This window comes from Lepisma saccharinum, chromosome 1 (assembly GCF_977018435.1).
Source record: "Lepisma saccharinum chromosome 1, izLepSacc3.1, whole genome shotgun sequence".
Classification (NCBI taxonomy): Eukaryota; Metazoa; Arthropoda; class Insecta; order Zygentoma; family Lepismatidae; genus Lepisma; species Lepisma saccharinum.
In genome coordinates, this window is record NC_139229.1 from 137,679,591 (window position 1) to 137,703,766 (window position 24,176).

General features: G+C 37.3%; 1 protein-coding gene across 1 annotated transcript; it reads left to right on the forward strand.

Moving 5' to 3' along the window:
- Window positions 1-1,284: 1,284 nt before the first annotated feature.
- Window positions 1,285-22,269, forward strand: LOC146001529 (uncharacterized). The gene is made up of 3 exons (XM_083138954.1): window positions 1,285-1,431; window positions 1,903-2,419; window positions 19,064-22,269. Exons 2-3 carry the CDS (start codon window positions 1,928-1,930, stop codon window positions 19,943-19,945), a joined length of 1,374 nt encoding a protein of 457 aa, XP_082995080.1. The 5' UTR covers window positions 1,285-1,431; window positions 1,903-1,927; the 3' UTR covers window positions 19,946-22,269.
- Window positions 22,270-24,176: the final 1,907 nt, after the last annotated feature.

The following is a 24,176-nucleotide window of genomic DNA, read 5'->3' on the forward strand; positions in this document are numbered from 1 at the left end:
CCGTATCCCGTCCTATACGTCTCTAATTTAAGAGAATGAAATAAGTCCGAAGGAATTTTTCATGAACAAGCGGATAGAACAAGGAAACTGGTAATTTTAGTGAACCAAAAAAAGAGAGGGATTGGACCCGTTGAATCCCCCTTAAATACGCCCATGGTTATACACATTATTTCCTTGTAATAATTATACATAAACTAAGTATAGATATGTACTGTGCAACTAATGTAAATTTCTCAGTGTATTTTCTCTTATCTTCACAAAAATATTTGATCATAATTTGCGCAACAGAAATGGAACACAAACTGAAATCGCTTTATGGAAAAGAAAGTTAAATAGGCTTTATAAATAAAGTGAAGAATGTGAAAATTCCTATTTTGCACTACATAGGTTACGGTAAATACCGATAAATATAAGTTTAAAAAAATACTTTTGAGTGTGGTGAGCAACCAATTTTATAAGCAATATTTTTCGCATGGCCTGAGAACACATACGCAGCTGAACCCTTTCATTTATTTTGCACGTGAGCAGCACGGATATTTCATAGAAGAATCAAAGCATTACAAAGCATAGCTTTCCTTTCTCCTATCGCTCCTTCTTCCAGTATTTAAATCGGGACAGATTTGTAAAACTGCTGCACGTGTTCGCTCACCGTGGGCTACCCATCCGGAACTGAACGCTCGAAGCAGACGACAAACGAGTTCTCCCTAAGGAGTGACGTAGTAACATGGCGGCGGCGTGTTTTCAGCGCATTGCTAGCCTCGCAACTTTGGAAGTCTCGTTTCTGCCTTAAACTGGACGCAGAGAAACGCGAGAACTTGCGGGGGTCATTTTTCCAGGGTGTAGTTTTTAAAATTGTTGTAAAAAAAATTGAGTGGAAATGTCCATTCACTTTCTTGCAATGCAGCGATATTTCTGGTGATTTTTCACACCGCTAAGCGCTTTCCTAGTGGTTTTAAAGCTAAAATATAGTGCGTCTTTTGCTGGCTGTTGGCTACTCTGGTTATGGGCACGATCAGTAGTCTGTGCACTAGGGGCTCCCTTATGGCACAACACTTTTGCCACCTTGTGTTCTGACGTCACGAGAATCAACTTCTATTTTTAGGCTACATGTCCAAATCTTTAGCTTAAGCTAGTTAGGTTTAGTTTGTTAGCATAAATATTAACTTTACAGAGTATTTTTGCTAGTAGAACCAAATCTATCATAACAACGTAGGTATTCTTCGTCTTACGTCAGAACACAATGTTGCAGAAGTTTTGTGCGATAAGAGACCGTGCACTAGTGTCTGTCTGGTATCATGTGTGATTTGTCTTCCTTCTCTGTAAGCATCAATAAACCGATAAATGTCTGCAAGAAAATACCTAAGCTGACCTAACCCCCAGCAGGATGAACCGCACACGTTAACATCCTACAGCACTTCAGTCCTGCATTCGGTAACTTCTTCATTATTGAAAATGTATATTAGTTTAGAGTCTATATGTTGTCATTAGCAGGTATAATAAGGTAACAATGCATATGATTTTGTAACAAAATGCCAAGTTTAAAATATAGAACTGAAAATAAAAAGAAATTAACTTATCAGTCTGATGCTAAAAAATTACAAATATGTCTGTATCTACCTCCCAGCTAAATTTTCATGTACGGCTATTACAGAATTCTATATGTATTTTCCTGTAGTGTCGAACTAAATTTCTAGTATATAGCTATGCTTCATATTATTCTTCATTTTATGCATTCTTGGTTAAGTTGAATAAATTAGGTATATATTTCATGGCAAATAAAACTGCTATGTTAACCAATACTGGTCGATGTCTCAAATATAATTGTGTTCTGTGCATTCATTTTTGGCATTCATCCTCATTTTTGCCAAAAATGCCTACAATTCTCATTTTTCTTATTTACAGGTTTTACTAACGCCATCATGTATTCATGATCAATCAAGAAGATTGCAAAATGGAGTTGATTCATTTTCACTCAGATTTGAACAGTCAGTGTTTGGTGTGTGGTGAAGACACACAGTCAAATTACATAGATCTTTCTTTGGTTACATCGAAAACTAGTCAGAATCAGGCTATGGTGCGTGATAAACTTCGAAACATAATTTCGGATAAATGGAATCCCATTTCGTCACAAGTTACATCTATCCTGTGTATACCATGCTTCCATTTGATAGATAGATATGATCTCCTAGAATATCAGCTGCAAGAACTGAAGGATGATATTGTGGGAAAGTATATTGAGGCACTTTCTAAAAGTTTGCAGCAAGTTGAGGATAATGTGAGAGAAACTGTGATTCCTAATGTTTCTGTGGAAGCAAAAGTTAGTGATACTTCAGTAATGGAAGCTGACCATGTGGATATTGAGAAAGATTGCGGCAAGAGAGTTGAAGTGATTAATGACTGCTCAGAAGTACTTTCACAGGTAAGTGCTTGTAATGTGTATAAAGCTAATGTACAAAACTGGTAGTTCAAACAGCTGGTGTTATGTTTTTTTTCGCAGAACACAATTACTTTCAAGAACAAAATTCTGAAATGTAGGATTAAAAATAAGGAATATTCAGCAGTTTCCTTCATCTGAACATTGTGCACATGAAAAGAATGTTACAACAGCGGCAGCTTACAAGCAAGCCTGGTCACTTGGACAATGTAATTTTCATGATGTAATCCCTCAGAAACGGTCAAGATATGCAGCTTAGTTTCCCCAAACTTCACATGTTCTTCCACAATCATTTGCAAGCACAGAATGCTACGATGCGAGTGGTCTCAGGTTTAAATTCCAGCCTGGACATATTTTTTTTTGTCCCTTCTCATCTCATCATATCATGATTAGCCAAAGTAGCAGAAAAATAGTTATAGTTAACGGTTGCGATTCACGATTAAAATTACCACCTGAGCACCAGTGTCGCTTCCAATATGGCCACTCTATGTAAAATAAATGTTTATTTACATTCAGTAGTTGTAGCATGTAATACCAGTGTGTTGTCATTGCTGGTATGGAAGAGACGTTTAAAATATGCGATATTTTTAAATATTGCAAATGCAATGTGAATTCCAGGAACTATAATGAAGGTGAAGCTGTGCTGAGAGCGAAGCATTTAATTATGATAGGCAAAAATAACACTGAAAATGCTGATGAAACTAATGTATATGCACTGGTTCTTCAAAGCAGTGCTGTTTCATCTGCACCTCTGTTGTAACTGAGGCTCTCGGAAATGATTTGAAAATAAAAAAATTCACCTGTATTGCAAAGCTTGAGGAGGAGAAAAATGTAAACATGCCCTTGCAATTCTTTCCCCAAAGAGGCAGGCTTTTTTAAATAACAACACAGGATAATAATAATAACAACAATAATAATTTCATTGAGGCTATCTTCAGTCTTCACTGAAAATTGACTTACTGAATGAAACAGCAACATTAGCATGTTCTTTTTCCTTTTTCTGACTTGCCATTATTATTACAAACATTAATTAATTCTCAAATTACCGGTATTTTCATCTTCACACTTAATCGACTTGCACCTGTTCCAAATTACATAGCCTACATACTACATTGTTTTCGAAGAAAAATTTTATATTCATAAAGAACAATTTAAAACTTGCTTTCATGGTAATAAAATCATCTTACAGAAAGTAAAGTGAACAGACTCGTGCATTCTTCGTAATTTCCTTGCCGCATTTCAGTTATGGCAATCTTGTCAATCAGTTCTGTTTTCCCTGATTTATTTACAAATTTCATTTTGTTGATTCCAAGAGGTGGAAATACATGTAAGTACTTCACTTGTCCTGACCCACAAAACGATTTAGAGGAAAAAACTGAACAGTAGAAGTTACTTTTTTGTATATCCCCATGCTTTGAACAGCTTCAACACACCGAAGTATCCTACTTGCAGTGGTTCCTGAAAATCTCACCAGATGACATATCTGATAATTTTAATCGGGAATTGATTTAAGATATTTTTCAAATTCTCCTAGAAGGAAGACTAATTATCATAGAATTTTGGCAATCGTTGTCACATAAAATTTGAACCTTCCTTAAAGTAATGAGCAGTGTTTGTATTCGAAAAAGTTATGCCAGCCCCTGTGGCAGAGTGGTTAGCACATCTCACTACGATGCCAGGGGTTCCGGGTTTGATTCCTGGCCTGGGCATGGATATTTGTGAGTATCCATTCATCAATTTCATTACATCATCCCCCATCTTCAAAAAATTAGCCAAAAGTGGCACAAAAAGCAAAGTAAAATACTAAAGCAAATCAAATCACAATATCGAAAAAAGTTTTTATGTTTAAAAAACAACTTAGAAACTACCTTACGCAAGCATGCACATTTCCCATTGACAAGTATCGTAGACTAATGGGAATTAATGTAGAACTAGATCGTGACACGCATCTTCTGCCTTTAGGGCTTTATGTTAGTTTGGTTACAACCCTTCTATCGGACTTCTCAAAGGCTTCTAAGGGTTAGTAGGACCAAGCCCTTGCGAGGACTGTGGTGTAGGATTTATTCTTAATTATCACCTATGTAGGTTTGAAATTAAAGATCATTAAGACCTTTTACTCGAAGATTTATTTAAACTGCTGATGTTATACAAACACTTTTTCAAACAGACAATTCACCCGGTACAACTTGTAGGCCTAAACCTATTAGTTGTACCGAAGTTTATAACCCTGGTCTTTTTGATGGTGCAGGAGAACGCCTTATTCAGAGTTGGGTTTGTGGAATATCTGCCAAATGGAGTACTAGTACACCAGCCAATCCGAAGATTGAAGCAAGATATTACCCAACGTCCCCTGAACCATCAACATTTCGGCAACCAGGAGAATGTCCCGTAGGCTTACAAAAGTCTAGCTCTTTTATATCATATTGTTGTTTACAATTTACTTCAACATTTTTTCTGATTTAAGTTAAACAATTCATTTCCTATTGTAACATTAACAATAACACATTTTTTTAAAGAAAAGATTCCAACATAGATTAATACAATACAGATTGAATAGTTCTGTGCTTGAAAAAGTATGTGTTGACAGGGGCGACACAATTGGAACCTAAGTAGAATGCATTTAGGGACTTTATTTTCATTCTAAGAGAACCAAACCTGGCCTGCCTAACCTAACTATGAAAGCATAAATTGAACAAAATCTTATGTAATCGCTAAAACTCCGCAGTATGTATTAACAGAAGTAAATCTAAATCAAGCCATGTTAAAATTGCATCCGTAGCATGATGAAATCACAATTAAGCAAAATGAACTTGGGCCAATAAACAAAGTAAAATAGACCAAAATCAAATCTATTGATCACTTCATTAACTCCATTTATGTGTATGTACACACCACAGTTTTTAATGAGTCTTTGGATGAGTTTAAAGTAAAACTTTTGTTGCAACAGCCAGCCAGGGCCTACCTATTGACCTCAGTCCCACATGCCTCAGAAGCAGAGGTAGACGATCATCCAAGTAGTTACGGGGTATTAGGTGGTCAGCACAACAAACCCCAGTCGTTGTTGTAGGTTTCCATGACTGGGTGGGCCTCCCCCATGGCGCAGTGGTAGCGTCATTGCCTTGTAATCAAGGGTCCCGGGTTCGATACCCGGTGGAGGCACAAGTGGTTCGGATCCCACTTTAAACTGTAGGTCCAGTCCCGATTAGCCTTACTGCGCATAAAGTGGACTTAAAACACCAAATCAAACCAAAATCTATGACTGGGTTATGCTACTCATTCGTAGCTCCACAATTTCCTCATGCTGGTGGTGGCCACCAGTCCCATACGCTGACCAAAATCTCTGGAGTCTAGTTGTTACACTTACTGGTAGGAGACCCAAACCGGTGTGCACCCCCTAGCCCAAGTCCAAATCCTGAAGCCTTAGAACACACAGATTTTTTCTGACTAGAAAGTACAGTATAAATTTTACCGATACCGATAACCAATATTCTACCGATCTTATATAAAATTCCAAATGGTGCTTGAAGAAACTATATTGTTCATTGGCCTCCTTGATAAATGTGTGTTACAAGGTCACTGCAGTGCAAAAGAAGTTGTGGCCCAAGAACGTTTTGTTTTATTTAAACATACTAGGTATGAATTTTTTACATGGTTCAATTTAGATTTGTGTGTGTTAACACATACTGCAGAGTATTATTTATTACTGACTGCGTGTTTCCTTCACACCGGTTTTGGACACTTGACATGGATACCTCATGCACTGGCTCGCAGTTACAGCCTGCAGTTTCCACCGTTCAACGGACATCGCTGCATGCAGTCTTGCCACGTTTTGCGTACATCTTTACGAGAAGCGTGTGGTAAAGGAAGGTGGGGAAGTGCCGCCTGCGTTGTTTTTTTAACAACAATTATGATATCTTAAGTTCATGTTTTTCATTGCCTTTATACAACTTGGAATGGAATTGCATGCATGGATGGTTAGCACATCACGCTACGACACCAGAGGTCCCGGGTTCAAATCTCAGCCTGGGCATGGATGTTTGTGATTGTCCATTCATCAATTTCATCATGACATTACTCATTCCCATCTTCGCAAATTAGCCAAAAGAAGCATAAAATCAAAATAAAATAAAGCAAATCAATAACAATATACATATTATATACATACATACATATATATAGATACACACACATATATAATGTAAGCCTGTGTGTGTAAATCTTGATCTCATGTTGACAAAGTCACATAAGGGCCAAGAGGGTGATTCAAAAGTCCCGTAACACCCCCTATAGAAAGTAAAGGAGTTAAGCTGAATACAATTGTTCATGATAGAAACAGGTTAGGCTTAGGGGGAATCACAGTGGTGTGTTCCAAGTGGAAGTCCGCCATTTTCAATTCAACTAAACATTTTTAAATAGGAAGGGGGATGTGATATATACGAGGGTAAGTCAATATATAAATCGCAAACTGGAATAGAAAGAAAAGTTGGAATTGTTTCCTGATGAAATGTGGTTTATTTTTCACCATACTCTCCATGAACATTTAGGCACTTGTCCCAGTGTTTCACAAGTCCTCAAAGCCAGCAGCGAAGTGCATAATGGTGAAGTATCGGGAAAAGCACATACCGTAAAATAAAATCTTCGCTGCACGGTTTATAAAGAAGAAAAACAGCCTCTCGATATAAACTTGTAAATTTCAACCATGAAGAAAATAATGATTTACTTGATATTTGAGGGCAACTGTAAATTAAATTATGTTCTTTTTTAACCCTGAAAATAATAAACATCCTATTAGCATAACGTTTCGAACTTAAAACGGAAGGGTTTCGGTTTCTTACTTGGCTAGAATTATGAATCATGACTTGTCTTCAGTTGAATGCAAGCACAGATGTGATTCTGGAACGTTCATGTATTTGCACTGCATTATAAAAATTGCTCAAGTCACTGTAGCGTGTATAGTTCCATGTTCCTAAATTTGTATTGAACAAAACACATGGCCAACAAAATAATTTATTAAGATCATTGCTGCCTCATAACCACATAATATTGTTGTACTGAGATGTTTTAAACTGCCTAATGAAAACTTTCCCATTTTTCTTAGTTGGTTTGGATATGCACAGTTCAGGACACGGTCACTCATGATTCACAATCACAAGCTCCAACTTTACACCATATATTCTCGAACTGAATTGTTTTGATAGAAGGTCCCTAATCAAGGCCTTACCTGCAGCACTGCAAATCAATGACTTTTCTGGTATGTCAACCATGGCGGAAAGCCCTTTCTTGCTTAATAATTTACTTATAGTATTAGTCGCCACAGGTATTGTTTATTTGCCTGAAAGTCAGCTGGGCTTTCAATAAAACATCATCCATGCATATTTTAGCTAGAAAATTAGATGCTTCACAATGTCACAAATGTTTTGAACTCTGGTGTTTTATACCTTTTTTTTATACCTTTCTGCATGACGCAAGTCATTAAAAACCTACCTGAATCACAAGCGCCTCTTCACAACAGTAGACGTCATTGTTGTGGGTGATACAACTACTGATTGATTTGGTTTATTTTACTTCGCTTTTCTACCACTTTTGTTTAATCGAGAATATGAGTGATGATATTGAAGAAGGAACACTCACAAAGAACACCCGTGCTCCAGGCCCGTAGCCAGATTTTCTCTCCAGGGGGGGCTTCTAAACCAAGTTCATTTTTCTAAAGTTTAACAGTATTAAATTAAGGTAAATTGTGTGTGTCGGGGTCATTAAGTTAATGTAAAATATAAAATTTTTAGATATTTGAAAAACTAGTATTTCTATATCTTCTAAAACATCTCTTGAAGTGTTAATTGACTGGTAGTGACACCTTCCTTAATGCACACTCCATATTATTTTTGTTGACACAATTATTTATATCATACAAGTAAAAATGAACAATATTCACTTTAATCATAGTTCCTACCATACATCCCACCCCCAGCAGACGTAATAAGACCCCTTGATTTCCAAAATTTGGGATCTATTGATATTTGACGCAGATGTGGAAGGAATGTGGATGATGACATCTAAGTCACAGATTTCTGTCAAGCAAGAGGCTGCAACAAGGGCTGGGAAGGTACAGATAAAGAAGCTCCCCTCTAAAATAAATTTCCAAAGTCTAGAACTGAAATTCCCAAACTTTTTCGTTTCACGGCTCTTTTAGTATTTCAAGATTTTTCCGCAAAGCCCAAGTCAGAATGGCGGCCTATCTAGCATTTGCAACACTCAGTTAGTGTGGTTGGGTTGCTTCAAATTCAGAAACATCTTATGTGTAAAAAGTACTAAATAAGCACATTTTTAGAAAAATCATATCATTTCTGTGAAAATATTGGAACATTTCGCTGCTCCTATGCACACAGATAGGTGGTGCAGCGCACACTTTGGAACCACTGGTCAAGAGAATCTTATAAATACTTGTTCCTTTTTAGACTTCGGCTCATAAAGAAGATTGAACGAATAGGTATAATAGCTGCTGTTCATGTTGTGTGAATTTATCTTTAGAATACAAAATAGTTTTACGTAATGTCAAGGGGGCTGGCAGCCCTGCCAGGGGGCTCAGCCCCCCTGGCCCCTGCCTGGCTATGGGCCTGCTGTGCTCACGCCGGGATTCGAATCAGAGGCCTCTGTCATCTTGGCACGCTGTGCAGAACACACTGACACGGAGGTGGGTGGATGATCCAACTATCGTACACTCAACTGACGTAACAGTGCCGATTAGTAATTCAGACCACTGTTTATTACATCTTGAGAATGTTGATAAACATTTTAAAATAATGTTGTCCACAGACCATTCGATGTTAAGAGTTTTCAAATGAATGCTAAACATTTCCATTGACACAATATTAAGCAGTTAGATATTCTAACGAAATAATAATAATAATAATAATAAGAATAGTTTTGTGGGTTAAGTGGTAGAACAGCCACAGGCTGAACTTCTACCACGAGAACTTCACCAACTTATTTGACAAAAACTGTGTTGATCGTTAAGTTTTTAATGCACATTTCTGTTCGTGCGATAAATTATACAATGCAGTGGCCATTAACAAGTGGTATATTTGAGTTTGGTAAAGTTACGTCAGTCAATATTGCGTATTGTAGCATCACATAGCACTAGTGGCATGAGCGCTAAGAACCGGGTAGGAATTCTACCGCTGTTGTCTGTTTCAGAAGTCAGGAAGGGTCACATGAACCAATCACCGCAGCTTTCTGCTCCAGATGCAGTCTTGATGTTGCTTGCCCTCGGCCTTTTTTCTTTGTAAACGGGGATGGACAGTGTCCATGCAAGAACTGCATAAGTCACTCGAAAAGTGGGGAGAAAGCCGAGCAGTCCTCTTCTTCTAACGAGGTCAGTCGTGCCGCATCGCCCAGCATCGTCAAGGGTGTAGCCGGTTTTTGTTTCAAGCCAAAAGAACAGAAAATAGAGGAAATGAAAATTTTGCAATCTTATAGTAAATAAATTCCATTCTAATGTGTATAAAGGCATTGAAAAACACGACTTAAGATATCAAAAGTGTTTTAAAAAAGCAACGCAAGCGGCGCTTGTCCTGCCTTTCCTTACCGCACGCTTCTGCCAAAAGGCCTACTTGTCTCCGCACTACGGAGTTTTGTGCCTTGTAGATCCGGCACTGACTTTGCCTTTACCTGTATATATTGTATTCGTTTATGTACTCCTGAGTAACTACATTTTTTTTTTACATATGTATATACGAACCCTCTACTATGTCAATGGCTGAGGGTCCCCTAAAGGCTTACTTGTCTCCGGGGCCCACTGCACTGCGGGGTTTGCAGCTTGTAGATTTGGCACTGATCTTCTTTCATTCAGTTGAAGAACTTGTACTGATAAGTTGGAAGTAGTGAATCATGAGAGATTGTGTCCTGAACTATGCATAACCAAACCAAAGTAAGAAAAATGGGATAGTTTTCATTAAGCAGTTAAAGGTGTCTCAGTAAAAAATAATATTATGTTTGAATTTGTTTAAGTCCACTTTATGCACAGAAAGGCTAATTGGGACTCTACTTACAGTTTAAAGTGTGATCCGAACCACTCAACCGAGTATCGAATCCGGTGCCCGTTCATCACAAGGCACTGACGTTACATATTGTGTGGCTATGCAGTAGCAATGATATTAATAAACCATTCTGTTGGAACATGGAACTATACAGGCCACAATGACTTCAGTAATTTCCATAATACAGGTGCAAAGACATGAACATTGCCAAAATCACACTCGTGCAGTGACTTACAAAAAGGGGGATTGGTGGGGTTTATAACCCCTCTTTTGGCACATTATTTGAAGAAAGGGAGCGTCATCTGCTGCCACCGCCCAGGGCGGCAAAATGACTAGCTCCAGTCCTGCTAACACCACCCACCCCCCATCTAGTGTACTCGCATGCATGTGTGCAAGTTATTAAAAGAAGTAAGAGTCAACTGTGTTTCACCTGTATAATAGTAAAATATTCAGAGAACAAGATAAAATAACATGAAGATGGCAACACTGGAAAGTAATATTTGTGACACTGCTCTATCTACATTATGGTAAAAAGAAATGCAATATATTGTGTAAAATCTACTGTACAAAACTGCAATCTCTACCATGCTACTCTTGGGTAGCATATGGTATTTGCTGACTTTAGAATTATACTTCCATACATCACTGATTTATCCTCTGGTGTAATTTAGTTTTGTTTTAAATATAGATTTGCAATACACAAATAAAACTATTCGTGTGCAATATGTAAGAAAATGCAACTGTTTTTGAGGAAGCAATGCTGTTAACCACATGATTTATTTTGGTTGCCCTTTTCATGTGCTTAAGTGCAATCCTGATTTTTAATTACTGCATTTTACATTTTCCCACATTTTAAGTTTTTTCGCTTGGTCCCCTTAAAAACTTAAAATTGAGGTTCCACTGTATATTCTTACTAAGAACGTAATTTCTTGCTTGGTTTTCAAAATGTACCACCCTGAAACTTATTATAAAAGGAACTGAATAAAATGTTACAAAAGTAATGCACATTAATAAATTTCAAAGGTTCTACAATTTTTGATATTTTTTAAATGAATCCAAATTCAATCTTTGTATACATGAAAAATTGGTGATGGTTGTTTAAAAACATCAGTACCATTCACAGGATTTAGAATTGTAATTTGGTCTCCAAGTTTAAAAGTTTTCTTTTCATAACATATAAAGAATGCTATTTACTAAAGGTTTTTTATCATGAAGGTTTAGACCTTATAGTAAAACCTATGCTGAATAAGAATATATATGGAATGTTTTAGCCCTGTGGTCAGGGGTACAAAAATACAGTCACCATGGCACTTGAAAATGTTCACCTAGTCTCTGAATTTTTAAATCCAGTACTAAAGATTTTTTTTTGTTTTTTATCGTTCGGTTGCAGAAATTTCTGCTACTTTTTTTTTTATTAAGAGTACAGTATGTGTTTTTCTAATGTTTGTGTTTTCTGAATCTTGTGCCATTAAATCGTGCCATTATAAATTTTGCACTGTTAGCTGGATTTTAAAATCTGCAGTCTATGCTCTATCGTAGAATCAGCCATATATTAGAATCAGGTTGGTTTGATTTAAATCGAGTGACCTTTTTTTATAACTGATTTAAATCACTTTAAAGAAATAATTTATAGAATAATGCACATAAGGAATTTGTAGATATCAGAATCACTTTTGGTGAAAGTACATTATTCTCATGATCATTGAATGGTGTTTATTAGGCTCTAAGAAATGATACAAAATATATGTACTGACATACGAAAGGAAATGTAATATGTAAACTGTAAACACACTAAAATTCCTCTTGATTAAAAATTCAAGAATTATAAAAATTTTTACTACTTATCATATTGAACCCTTAATAGTGTCATTTTCATTAGTAAATAATAAACATGGCAGCTGGTATTTTGCAAACCTTCATTAAAATACTGCCAAAATTCAGCTACAAAGACTACAAAAAAAATTAAATTAAGTTGCAATTACATAGTATATCTAACATGTTTAATTTTCATTTGAAGAAAATGTACTGAAATTATTGTAGTTTCATTGACACACACAACAAACATTTGCATAGCTTTTTTTATTTACTTTAATCAAACTGTTCAAATATTTTACAGGGCCGTTTACCAGAAGAAACTTTTCTATAAAAAAAGATATATATATATATCTATATATGCCAAAGAAACACAAGCAATTTTAAGCATGTTTTTTTTAAACAAAACTTATATCGATTTAAATAAAGAAGTCATCAAAAATGATTTTTTTAAAAAAAAAAAAAAATTACCTATTATTATTTACCCTGAGAATGTATTGCATTGTTTTTCATGCTGTTACCAGATTAACCATCTTTAGGAAGTCCACTCCAGCACAAGAATGGATTACTTTTAATCTAGTCTTGTTTTAATTAAGAAATTATATGTTTTAAGATCACACTTAATAGCCTATCTTAGTTGAATTTGTGGCTTTCTTAGCCCTTTTACAGTATGTAACATTGTTATTCGTACACATAGAATTTCCGAGGAAAAAAAATGTCATATCTACTAGTAAATATAATCTTTTTCATATGTACCTGGAAATTAATGTTAGTGAAGGTTTCACCAACAAATGTCAATAAAAATGTATGTTCAAAGTCTATAAACAGAGCATATCATTTGTGTTAAAAGAGAAAAACACGCTGTTTCATGCAACATTGTTATTCGTACAGGCAAGACTTTCAATCTTCCTCGCATACAGGGCCACCGCTATTCAGCCGATTTTGTGCAGTTTGCAACTTCGTAACAAGTTTTAACATGCAGGCGTGCTCCCTGTCAAGTGGAATGCTGGCGTAGGTATTGTTGTAGGCCTATTATCTATCTTTCAGCATGTTCGAAATGGGCAAGGTGAAGGAACTTAGTTCCGATCTGAAGCATGTTATTATAAATTTGGCCCTTAGAGGTTATTCGTTAAGCAAAATTGGACAAACAGTCAATAAATCACACTCCACAGTTCAATACATAGTAAACAAATTTATAGAGGAAGGTTCAACACAGAATGTGCCGAGAAAACCAAAAGAGAGATGGTTGAATAAACCTGATGAACGCTTTATTTTAAAAAGAGTGTGAGAACCCCCCAACTAAGTGTTCCTCAGTTACAACCGTTAGTAGAAAATGTTGCTGGCAAGATGATATCCGATCAAACTGTCCGACGTGCCTTGTGGAAGCATGGATATCATGGCAGAATACCAAGAGAAGCCGTATGTAAATAAGGTGAATTGCAGGAATAGACTTTCATTCGCGAAAGAGCACATCCACAAGGACCAGGAATTTTGGGATAGTGTCATATGGTCAGGCAAGTCCAAGATTAATATATACGGGTCAGATGGGATAAATGGGGTCTGGAGAAAATCAAATAAAGACAATGATCACATTAACACAGTTCCAACAGTTAAACATGGTGGTGGGTCATTAATGATTTGGGGCTGTATGTCATCCAAAGGTGTTGGTACCATCCAGTTTATTGATAGTATCATGGATGCATATGTCTATTTGGACATATTGAAGAACAACGTAAAGCAGAGTGCCCAAAAAATGGATATGCCGCCTATCAGTAAGCATAAGGCGCGAATTAACATGAATTGGCTAATATGGAATGTGCCCAAACTACTACAAACACCAGATCAAAGTCCAGACTTAAATCCCTTTGAGCATTTATGGGCAATTTTGAAGAGGCGAGTCCATAAAGCAGGTGTCAAGTCCAAACAAGAGTTGAAAACTGGTGTGCAAACTGAGTGGAATAAAATAAGCTCTGAAACATGTCGGAAACTGGTTAATTCTATCAAGAACAGGTGTCAAGCAGTAATTAAAGCCAAAGGATACGCATCAAAGTATTAGAACTGTCAGTCAATTTGCTCTGAATATACTTTTTTCTTTTATATTATTAAAAAAAAAAGGTAAAGTGCTCCCCTGTGCATAGCACTACGCCATGAAGGCGTATAGGGGATGTGGGGGTAATGCCCCACACTTTCTTGATCCGGTCGTGAGTGGGGTGATGTGATCAGCATCACGCCCCTGACCGCCTTTACCCCCCAGGGTTTCCCCCAGGTACCCATGTTATTCGACGCTGGGTCCGCTTCCATTAAGTGTACGAATAGAAATAGTTGTACAAAAATTGGCATGTTTCTCTTTCAGTTTCATTTAATGTATTATTTTCATTGGTTATACAGAATTTGGGTAAGATTTTATGTTCCTAATGATATTAGTTATTGAATTGTAAAGAAACAATTTCAAAGGAGAGTATTTCCTTTCAGATATTAAAGCATTTTCTTTGAAAATCCATGAGCACGAATAAGAATGTTACATACTGTATATATTTCTGGCTCCTGAATTATTTTTAGTTTTGTTTATCCCTGCCTATGGTATTGAAGTGATCAATTTTGTGACACAGTGAAAAATTATCTCTGATGGCCTGAATATTTTTTGGCTAATCACAAAGGTGGAGTTGAGTGCTGGTATGATGAAATTGATGAAGTGACACTCGCAAAGAACACCCATGCCCAGGCTTGGATTCAAACCCATGACCTCTGCAGTCTTAGCGTACTGTGCTAACCAAGATGCCATGGAGGCCAGCTGATGGTTCGAAGAGTAACAGTGAACATGCCACTACATAAAATTGCAAACTTGTCATGCATAAAGTTGTTGCAACATTGCTTTTGTCATATCAGTACATTTTTATCACAATGTTCATAATTTCTTTCCTTTCTTCAATAATAATAATTGTGTGTTTGTATTTGAATCTTGCTTTTTTATTATTAATATACTGCTTTCAATGTTGACCACCTGTTATTCTGTTCTCCCTAATTTCACTTTGTAGAAATGGTAAAATCTTCATTGTGTATTTTCAAATGGACACTTTTGTATATTTCATTCAACACATAGGTTGTGTGTGAGTATGCTTGCACAAGACTGTGTTATAAATTGACAGAAAAGGAAATGAACATTTTACTTTAATTTTTCCTTATTCAGCTTTTACTTTGGGAAAATTTCATGTTTTTTTTTCTCTAAATGGTCACTTATTTTGCAACTTTGTTAACAAACTTCCTGATTAAGAGGGAACGGATTTATATGTAGTAGAAATGTGCAAAATATGTAAATATATATTTGGTTATTATCACCAAAATATGGAGTTAAATATGGACTTAAAATTGTAAAAAGTTCAGCTTTTCAATAATATAATACACTACACAAGTTACTTAAATGCTTACATTGACAGTAATTGCAAAACAACACAATGTGTTTTCATTTTCTGTTTCCAAAACATTGAAAAACAAAATTTTGTTGTGAGTGTTTGAATGTGAATTTCCTTCTGTCTCTTAAGATGGATTCATATTGACTATAACTTTGTTCAATATCGCAAGAAGTAATGGGAGTGTGTTTCATTTGTCAGTTATTTGCAAGAAATTCACCCAATTCTTTTGGTCACATGAGGACATGTAGTTATTGCGCGAATATGGAGTATATGTTGAAAAATGTTATGAAATATGGAAAATAAAAAAGGCATTTTTCGAGTCTACATGTCATGATGTGCAAAGGTAATACAAAATATAACTGAAGAGGTTTTCTCGGGCAATCAGCCAAGTGATTTCCAGATAGGCTTCCGAGCTTTCGAGAGCTAACGTCGCTATCTTCAGGGATTGAAGTGCAGAGATAAGTCAGGGTGAAGTTATATGTATTTGGTGTCGGAGAGGGTCCGGTGTAGGTGGCGGTCCAATCAGGTGACGTTTCTCCGATGTCCGCGCTCTCAGTCGACTATCGCTAATCAGGCTGGGTCCAGTTCGAGTTCCATGTCCCTGTTGAGGTTTTTCTTGTCCCCATTGAATGGTTATTGCTTCTTTGATGAGACGGTCCCAGTAATTTGATGATCTCGGTGGTTGTGAAGTCTATGGCCCTCCTGGATGGAATGTTCTGCTAACCCTTATTTTTCGAGATGAAAATTCTTGATGTAGCTGGCATGTTCTTTGCAACACTGTTCTATTGTCCTCCCCGTTTGTCCAATGTAAGCTTTACCGCAGGAGCAGATGATACGGTAAACCCCGGGTGTCTTCTGTCCTAGGTCATCTTTAGGGTTTCAAAGTTGGCTTCTGACTTTCGATGGCAGCTTGTGTTGATGTTTTGTTTTGAAAGAATGTGGCTGATGACTGCAGAGAGGTTACCAGTGTATGGCTATCTTCTTGTCTTCTTGGTTATCAGGTGGGTCCAGGTTTGTTCGTTGGTTGTTCTTGTGTGTTACTCTCTCTAGTGTCCTGTTGATAATGTCTTCACTGTATCCATTCTGTCTGAAAGCTGTGCACAGGTGTCTTATTTCCTCTTGAAGGTGCTCTGTGTTACTGATGGCAAAAACTCTTGGCATTGAGGTATAGGTCGGTGTGAGTAGGTTTCCTGTATACACTGTTTCCTAAGTTCCCGTCCAGTTTGCATGTGATGAGGATGTCCAGGAACGGAAGGCTGCCATTGGTCTCTGTCTCCATGGTGTTCTGGTGCTGCTTGTTGAGGGGATCCAGGAACGTCTGTAGCACTGCTTCACCGTGCGGCCAGATGACAGGTGTCATCTACATATCTGTAAAATGCAGAAGGTTTGTGTGGAGCTGAGCGGAGTGCCTCGTGTTCGAAGTTCTCCATGAAGAAATTGGCTATTGCTGGTGAGAGCGGGGATCCCATTGCCATTCCGTCGGTCTGTTTGTAGTACCTGTCCTTGTAGCTGAAGTAGGTTGAAGTCAGGATATGTTTGAAGAGATGCCTGGTGTGAAATGTTGTTCCAACAGTGTTAACGAATCTTGAAGTGGCACTTTGGTGAAGAGCAATACTACATCGAAGCTGACTAGAAGGTCTCGGGGAGAAGTTCTGTGGTTCTGAAGGGTCTTGACGAAAGTCCGATGAGTTTTTGACATGGAGTTGGAGTTGTGCCATTAGGAATTTGGCGAGTCTGTAGGCAGGGCATCCAATTGCGCTGACGATAGGTCTTAATGGAACATCAGTTTTGTGTAATTTGGGAAGGCCGTAGAGTCTTGGAGGTACTGTTCCATTGGGTGTTAACCGGTCCCGGGTTTCTTTCGGCAGTGTGAATTTCTTCAGTAGAACCCTGGTTTTCCTCTCTCTTGCAGCTGCGGGGTCTCGGAGTAAAGGTCGGTATGTGCCGTCGGTGAGAATTTCTGTGATTTTGCTATCGTAGTCTGTGGATTCAAGTATAACAGTGGTGTTTCCTTTGTCTGCTGGTAGAATGATGATGTCCTGGTCTTCTCTCATTTGTTGAGTGAGGCTTTCTCTGCTGCTGTGGCGGAGCTACGTATACTTCTCGACGAATGTCCTGGGCAGCTATGACTGGAAGGTCTTTTACGGCTTGTTCGATGCTGCTGATTATGTCTGTGGTAAGAATGGTCTTAGTAGCTGGAGCGATGTTCAAACTCTTCGACAGGATGAAGATCGTGGCTTCGTCGAAACGGTTGTCCCTCAGGTTGATAACGGTGCGGGTGATGGTGTTCTGTCGGTTTTGCTGGTCGGCTGTCGGTTGAAGCTAGGCGAATGTATTTAATGCTCTGCTTGGCTGTAGTCTTGCAGGCTTGTAGTTCCATGCGGGCTTTGGTGGTGGTGTCTATAGATTCCCAGTCCATTGGAGACATGGAAGAAGAGATTTCCAGGTGACTATGGAGTGGGCTTCTGTCAATCGATGCAAGTTCGCATCTTGTGAAATGTATTCTTTCTCTTACCAACATGATGCTGCTGCATCTTAGTATCTGGTTACTTGTTGTGTTTTTGATTGGATATTTCACCCTAACTTATCTCTGCACTTCAATCCCTGAAAATGAGAGTGACGTTAGCTCTCGAAAGCTTGGAAGCTTATCCGGAAATCACCTGGCTGATTGCCCGAGAAAACCTCTTCAATATTCGCTGCCAGGAAAGCTTCAAGAATTATTTCAAAATAACTAATTTCAGCTTCGTATATAAATAAGTATTTATATATAAATCCATTCCCAGCTGATCAGCAACTTGAAATATAATAGAATAATCCAAGAACTAAGGTTGAATTTACCTGTACATGTAAAAAGGTCTGCTAACCTGCTGGCCAAGGAGCAAGTTGCAAATTTACTAATTGTCTTTAGATGGACGAGGGAGGGATGGAGCTTCCAGAAGTTACAGACAACTCTGTTTTCATTCCTGTACATCTCTCAGTAGCTTTACAACTGACCATAAAAAAAAGTGATTATCACTAGAAAAATATCAATAAAAAAAATTTACCAGATACTTTACATATTTTGTGGTGCCTTCCTGGGTATTTTACCTAAACATTTAAAATTATTTTCTTTATTGCTATCATTTCATAAACATTTACAGATTTCATACCAAGTACTGTACTAATACAATACAAAAAAAATAAGGTAAACGGTTAGTAGAATATATTTATATTGAAGAAATCTACATTTGTTCCAAATTTGACACAGGTACAGGTACTCCAGTGTTGTAAATCACAAAATTTGGTGTAAATTACAGGTTTTGAATACATTTATAAATATGGCCTATTTATTGTGTAATGTTTATTTTGTAATATTGAAATTCTTGATGCAGGTAACTTCAGCCGAGCAGTGTATGGATTTAGCTGTGAAAGATGCAAACCAGAGCAGCATAAGTTTAGAATCTGCAACTAAACAATGTGAAATGTCAGTGTTACCTTGGCAGCAGGCTTTGGTCTTTGTCCAGCCATTTCTCGTTCCTCGTATTCCAAATGGAACTCAGACGGATGTTAACTCGGTCCAACAGCTTCAGACATTGCAGAGGGTTACATTGGTGCCAGGGAAAGATTCAACCTTGGGGTTGAGCCCAATGGGGTCGAACAATGTGCTTGAGGTGATGTTTCATGACAACAGCCATGAGAACCAATGGGATGCAGTGACTGACAAGGCAGTGCAGAATAGCGGAGTGCAGACTGACTCTACAACCAACGCTGATAATGAAGCCGTGTATGATATCGATCCGAACCTATTTGCCGAAGGAGAGAAGTTGAAAGTGGGTTTTGTGGAAGTGCTGAGCAGGAGTGATGTCAGTAAACATGATGGTATGTTGTATCATTGCTGCTACTGCACGGCATCCTGGAAAGATGCTGGAAGTTTGCAAACTCACGTGCGAGGATATCACCAGCCTGAAGTACTCACGACTCAAATACCTGAACAGTATGGATTCGGCGGCAGAGCCCATTATGGAGTGCAAATATTTAATATTGTGGTGGAACCTTCGCACAATGCTGGTGCGAAACCATTTGTGTGCATTTTCTGTGAGTCAGTGTTCAAAGGAAAAAGCAATCTGCGGTTACATTATCGTGAGAAGCATACACCTGTGAAACCGTTTAAGTGTGTTGATTGTAGTGAGTCATTCCGACGCTCGATTGAGCTTTCGCGTCATCGAGTGTATTACTGTTTGGATAAGACATCTGTTGGAAATAAGAAAAAGTGAGGTCACTTGAGATAGGTCAGGAATTTGAATTTTTATGCACAAATAGTCTAACTGGGGACTGGATCTACAGTTTAAAGTGAATCTGAGCAAATGTGCAACGTGCCTCCACAGGGTGTCGAACCAGGACCCTTCATTACAAGGTAACAACGTTAGATATTCTCAGGCTGTAACCTAGTCTGCATCATGTTTGTATGTATGTTTCAAATCCTGTGGGTAGCCATCGTGACGGGTTTTTCTCACACTCTGTCAAAGGCTGGTATTGTACCTTCAAAGGGAGCCATAGATGATTCTTTCCATAGTCTCTCAACTTCCTTGTCGAGATTAGCGTAACGGTACAAAAAGTATGTTGGTGAAGCAAACAACCAACAAGTTTTATTTTGGTTGGTTCGGAGTAGTGGTGAAGCATGATAAAATGATAGGTTAAATTAAATTGCATGGAACCAAGTACCTTGCATGTTTCTTATTAAAAGTCTGGATGATGATGATTAGATGAAACCATTGAACTGTGTATATAACTGGAAGGACTGCTTTATGGTACAAAAGTGAAGCCATTCTCTCGCTTAGTTACGCCAGGTAAGAAGGGAATTAAAGGTGAGCCGATGATTTTTCTGTGGCGGCAAATGTATTTTTACAACTGATTATTTACTAAAAACACGGCATAATTTATGAGAAAATATTAACCCCAAGCTGTAAGATTAAAATAACAACATCGCTGTATTTGCAAGAACTTCTTGGAAAAAGTTTATTAATATTGAGGATTCCGCAGCTGCTGTCCACATCATATTACAACTTGCGACAATATTAATGTGTTGATGTCAGAGTGACAAGGTGAGCACAATTGGGTTCAAACCATCGAAGATATATTGGAAAGAATAGAAATGTACAGTTTTATTACATGGAACTACATTTATTTATGAATGCAACACTACAGGCAAATGTCCACTCATTTCCGCTTGCAATCAAACTATCGTGAATGGTGCAAATGCTTGAAAAGAAAGTAATAATTAAATGTATTATTTCACTCCATCGTAGAAATTTTAACCCACCCTCGTATTATGTACTTGAGTATTTTCTCTGTTGGCAGCTTCCCTTAAATTTTGAAGTTACCAAACCAAATTGATTTTCATTACTGCGTATTTTAAAAACTTTGTTTGCATTTTAAAAGTGAACAAATATTCTTGAAAGGAGAAAAATAATTAATTCGTGACATTGAAAATTTGGTAACAAACTACTCAGTGGTGACAATTAGGGGAGGCAGTTGCCCCCCCCCCCCTCAAAATTTTTGTCATGTTTGCCACTGCACTGTGCTAAACCTTATCTAACAAGGTAAACTGTCACCCTCCAGTTTTGCCAGTTTGTCTCCGTAGTTTTTTTTTTAACCCAATCACCACCACTGCCACTACTTTATAGGAATGCAAACAATACACAAATTACTCGTAAGTGTGGCATGAAGATAAAACAATTTTGTTTACAACCATTTATCCACAGATGAATTATTTTAATTTACTTTGTTACTTCTGGTTAGATTCTCTCCATGGCTCAATTAATTTTATAATTTAAGTTGTGAAAAATTCCAATTGGTTATTAAGGTTGATCACTTGGGATAGTGTGAACACTGGGAGTGTAATAATTGTGTAAACACATTCGTAGCTTTTGTCATAACATTAAATTACTTTTTAAACAAATATTTATGTATATATAGGGGTAGTATATCAGATACCGAAATAAGTGAACATCCTGGTAATTATCTCATCGATTTGTACATCCAAATGCCTAACATGAATATAGCATGTGTTCAACCCACTTAAGACTGGTTAAATTGTTCAATACAACACATGAAAACTATTAATGTAGCAAAGAAACACTTAATAAGACATTCATTTACAGCACTGAATGCATAAATATGACTAAATCATATTTCTTTTTGTTCTATAGCAAAGCAAAAAGGCGAGAAAATACATGCTAACTTATGGGACCACCATGCTTTCTTTCCTTCTTCCCAGGAGGAACTAATGTCAAAAGTGGCTTCACTTTTTGTGGCCGATCAGCTTTCATTCCAGTTATATATACAGTTCAATGGATGAAACTGATGCAAACACCCATAAAAATGCTATGTTCAGGCCAGGGCTCGAACTCTTCAGCTCTTACCAATGGTTAGGGACCTTGATTTTTTGCAAATGCAATAACATAAAAAAATAACTGTTGCAAAAAAGAAAGTGCTTATGTATTGGGGTGGCCATAATCTATTCAGAGCCCTCTGGAGCCTGTTCGAAGCATTGGATTGCTGTGAAACTTTGTTTTCAGGGGGGGAAATAAATATATATATATATGTGTGTGTGTGTGTGTGTGTGTGTAGTTGAAATCTTCACCACCAGGTGGCACTGAGGCTCTGAAGTAACAACCAGTGATTTGAGTTTGTACAGCAATGTTCAATATGCACAATGCAAACACAAATCACACTTTGGAAGTGTAAGACAATGTTATCAATAATCTCATGAAGTGTTTAGTGGGATGATGTACACTGTGCACCAGATTTCAGCACCACATTTGAACCTGGTGGTGAAAATGTGAACTTTTTTTTTTTTTTTCGGCAGCATTCACTTTTCCATGGTCTCCATAGCCTCTATAGCAAGTTTCACTGCAAACCAATACTTCGAACAGACTCCAGAGGGCTCTGAACAGGATAGAACTTCAATTATGGACACCAGTATGTTCAGTGACATGTTCTGAACACATTTTTCATCTATTGAAAATAATGCAAATTATGGCCTTTTTCCCAAATTTCAACATTTTGTGCATAAGAAACAAAATGTGCCACACTTATGCATGTATAGTGCACACATTAAAAAAAAAAAAAAAAAGAGCATGATTTTTCACCTTCTGTCAGAACGTATTTCACCCACTGAGCAAAAAGTCAATGTTATGGCAGGAGATTGAGTGCACACCTTCTGTCACACTGCATCCACTGTCAGTATATGTTGCATGAGAAACGCTTTGCCTTATCATGCAAAGTGGCATGGTTTTTTTTTTTCAAGCAGATCGAATGCTTATTTACCGTCTCATAGGAACCGTAAAATTGATATTTGTTGCGCATGAAACATGTTATGCCAGAGAAAAGTGGTGCAGTTTTTGCAGGGATTGAGTACACATCTATACTCTATCCTGGGAATCTCTGGTGCAAGGTCACGCATAATGGCAGAGAAGGGGAGAAATTGAGTGGGCAGAGCGAAGCAGAACACACTCCTGCAAACTGCTGGTAGCAGCAGTCTCTTTTCACCCCTCCACGCAACCATGTTCCCTGTCATGCATTTATTGGTCAAACCTTCTCGAGTCACTACTTGTGAAGGGACTGGTTTTCATTCACTTGCTCCAGTAAACTCCAGTAGTTCTTACACAAGATATAATTGTAAATCACTTTCTCAAAAATAGTTTCCAATATGTCATGAACAGGCATCACAATGTAGGTATAGTATTGGGGAAAACAACACAAAAAAAATCAAGGTCCCTGGTGATGGTAGACAACCACCTCAGCATGTTTGGGCACCAAGGTGTCAGCAACCAAATGTACACACATGCATGTGTGCACATAATCAGGTGCAGTCTGGAAGTATTTTCAAATTTTTTATTGGTTCTTTGGTAATTTAAAAATAATATATTTTTGTGTGTGATAAATGTAGGAACTTTTGGTATTTTTATATTGTTTACAAATTTGCATAATGTATTTGTTATTTATTGAGAATTTTTCATTGAAATGCTTTGTGACTAATGAAAATAAATTATTGAGAATTGAAATTGTGTTATTACAATCATGAAGATAAATATATCTCCCCTAAGAATCACTGCCAAATCTAAATTCACCATACTTAACTGTAAATTCCATCAGATAGGAAAATTGTTAAGTACAACATAAAGTACAAAAAAGAAAAAAAAAACAGCTTTCATTGCATATTTTTTTTGTGTGTATAACAAGATAAATAAAACATTAAGCCATTAGGTATTGCATAAAACTGGATATTCAACTGGAGACATCTTCCTGGTTTTCTGTTCGGCAAATTAATTGATGACATCCTTGTAGTCTTGTGTTGTTTAGTAATTCCTCCTCAATACAGATGATGAATTAATTTTCTGTCCTGAGGAAAGTCTTGGTGGTGAGAATAATCGTTCACTGGAACATCTGATGACCTAATAACTAAGGATAATTTGAAGGCCAATGACTACACTAGGGTACATT

Coding starts and splice junctions, on each gene's coding strand:
- LOC146001529 (XM_083138954.1), top strand. CDS start 1,928: ATGATCAATCAAGAAGATTGCAAAATGGAGTTGATTCATTTTCACTCA. Junction 2,420..19,063: donor GCTCAGAAGTACTTTCACAG/GTAAGTGCTTGT, acceptor TTCTTGATGCAG/GTAACTTCAGCCGAGCAGTG.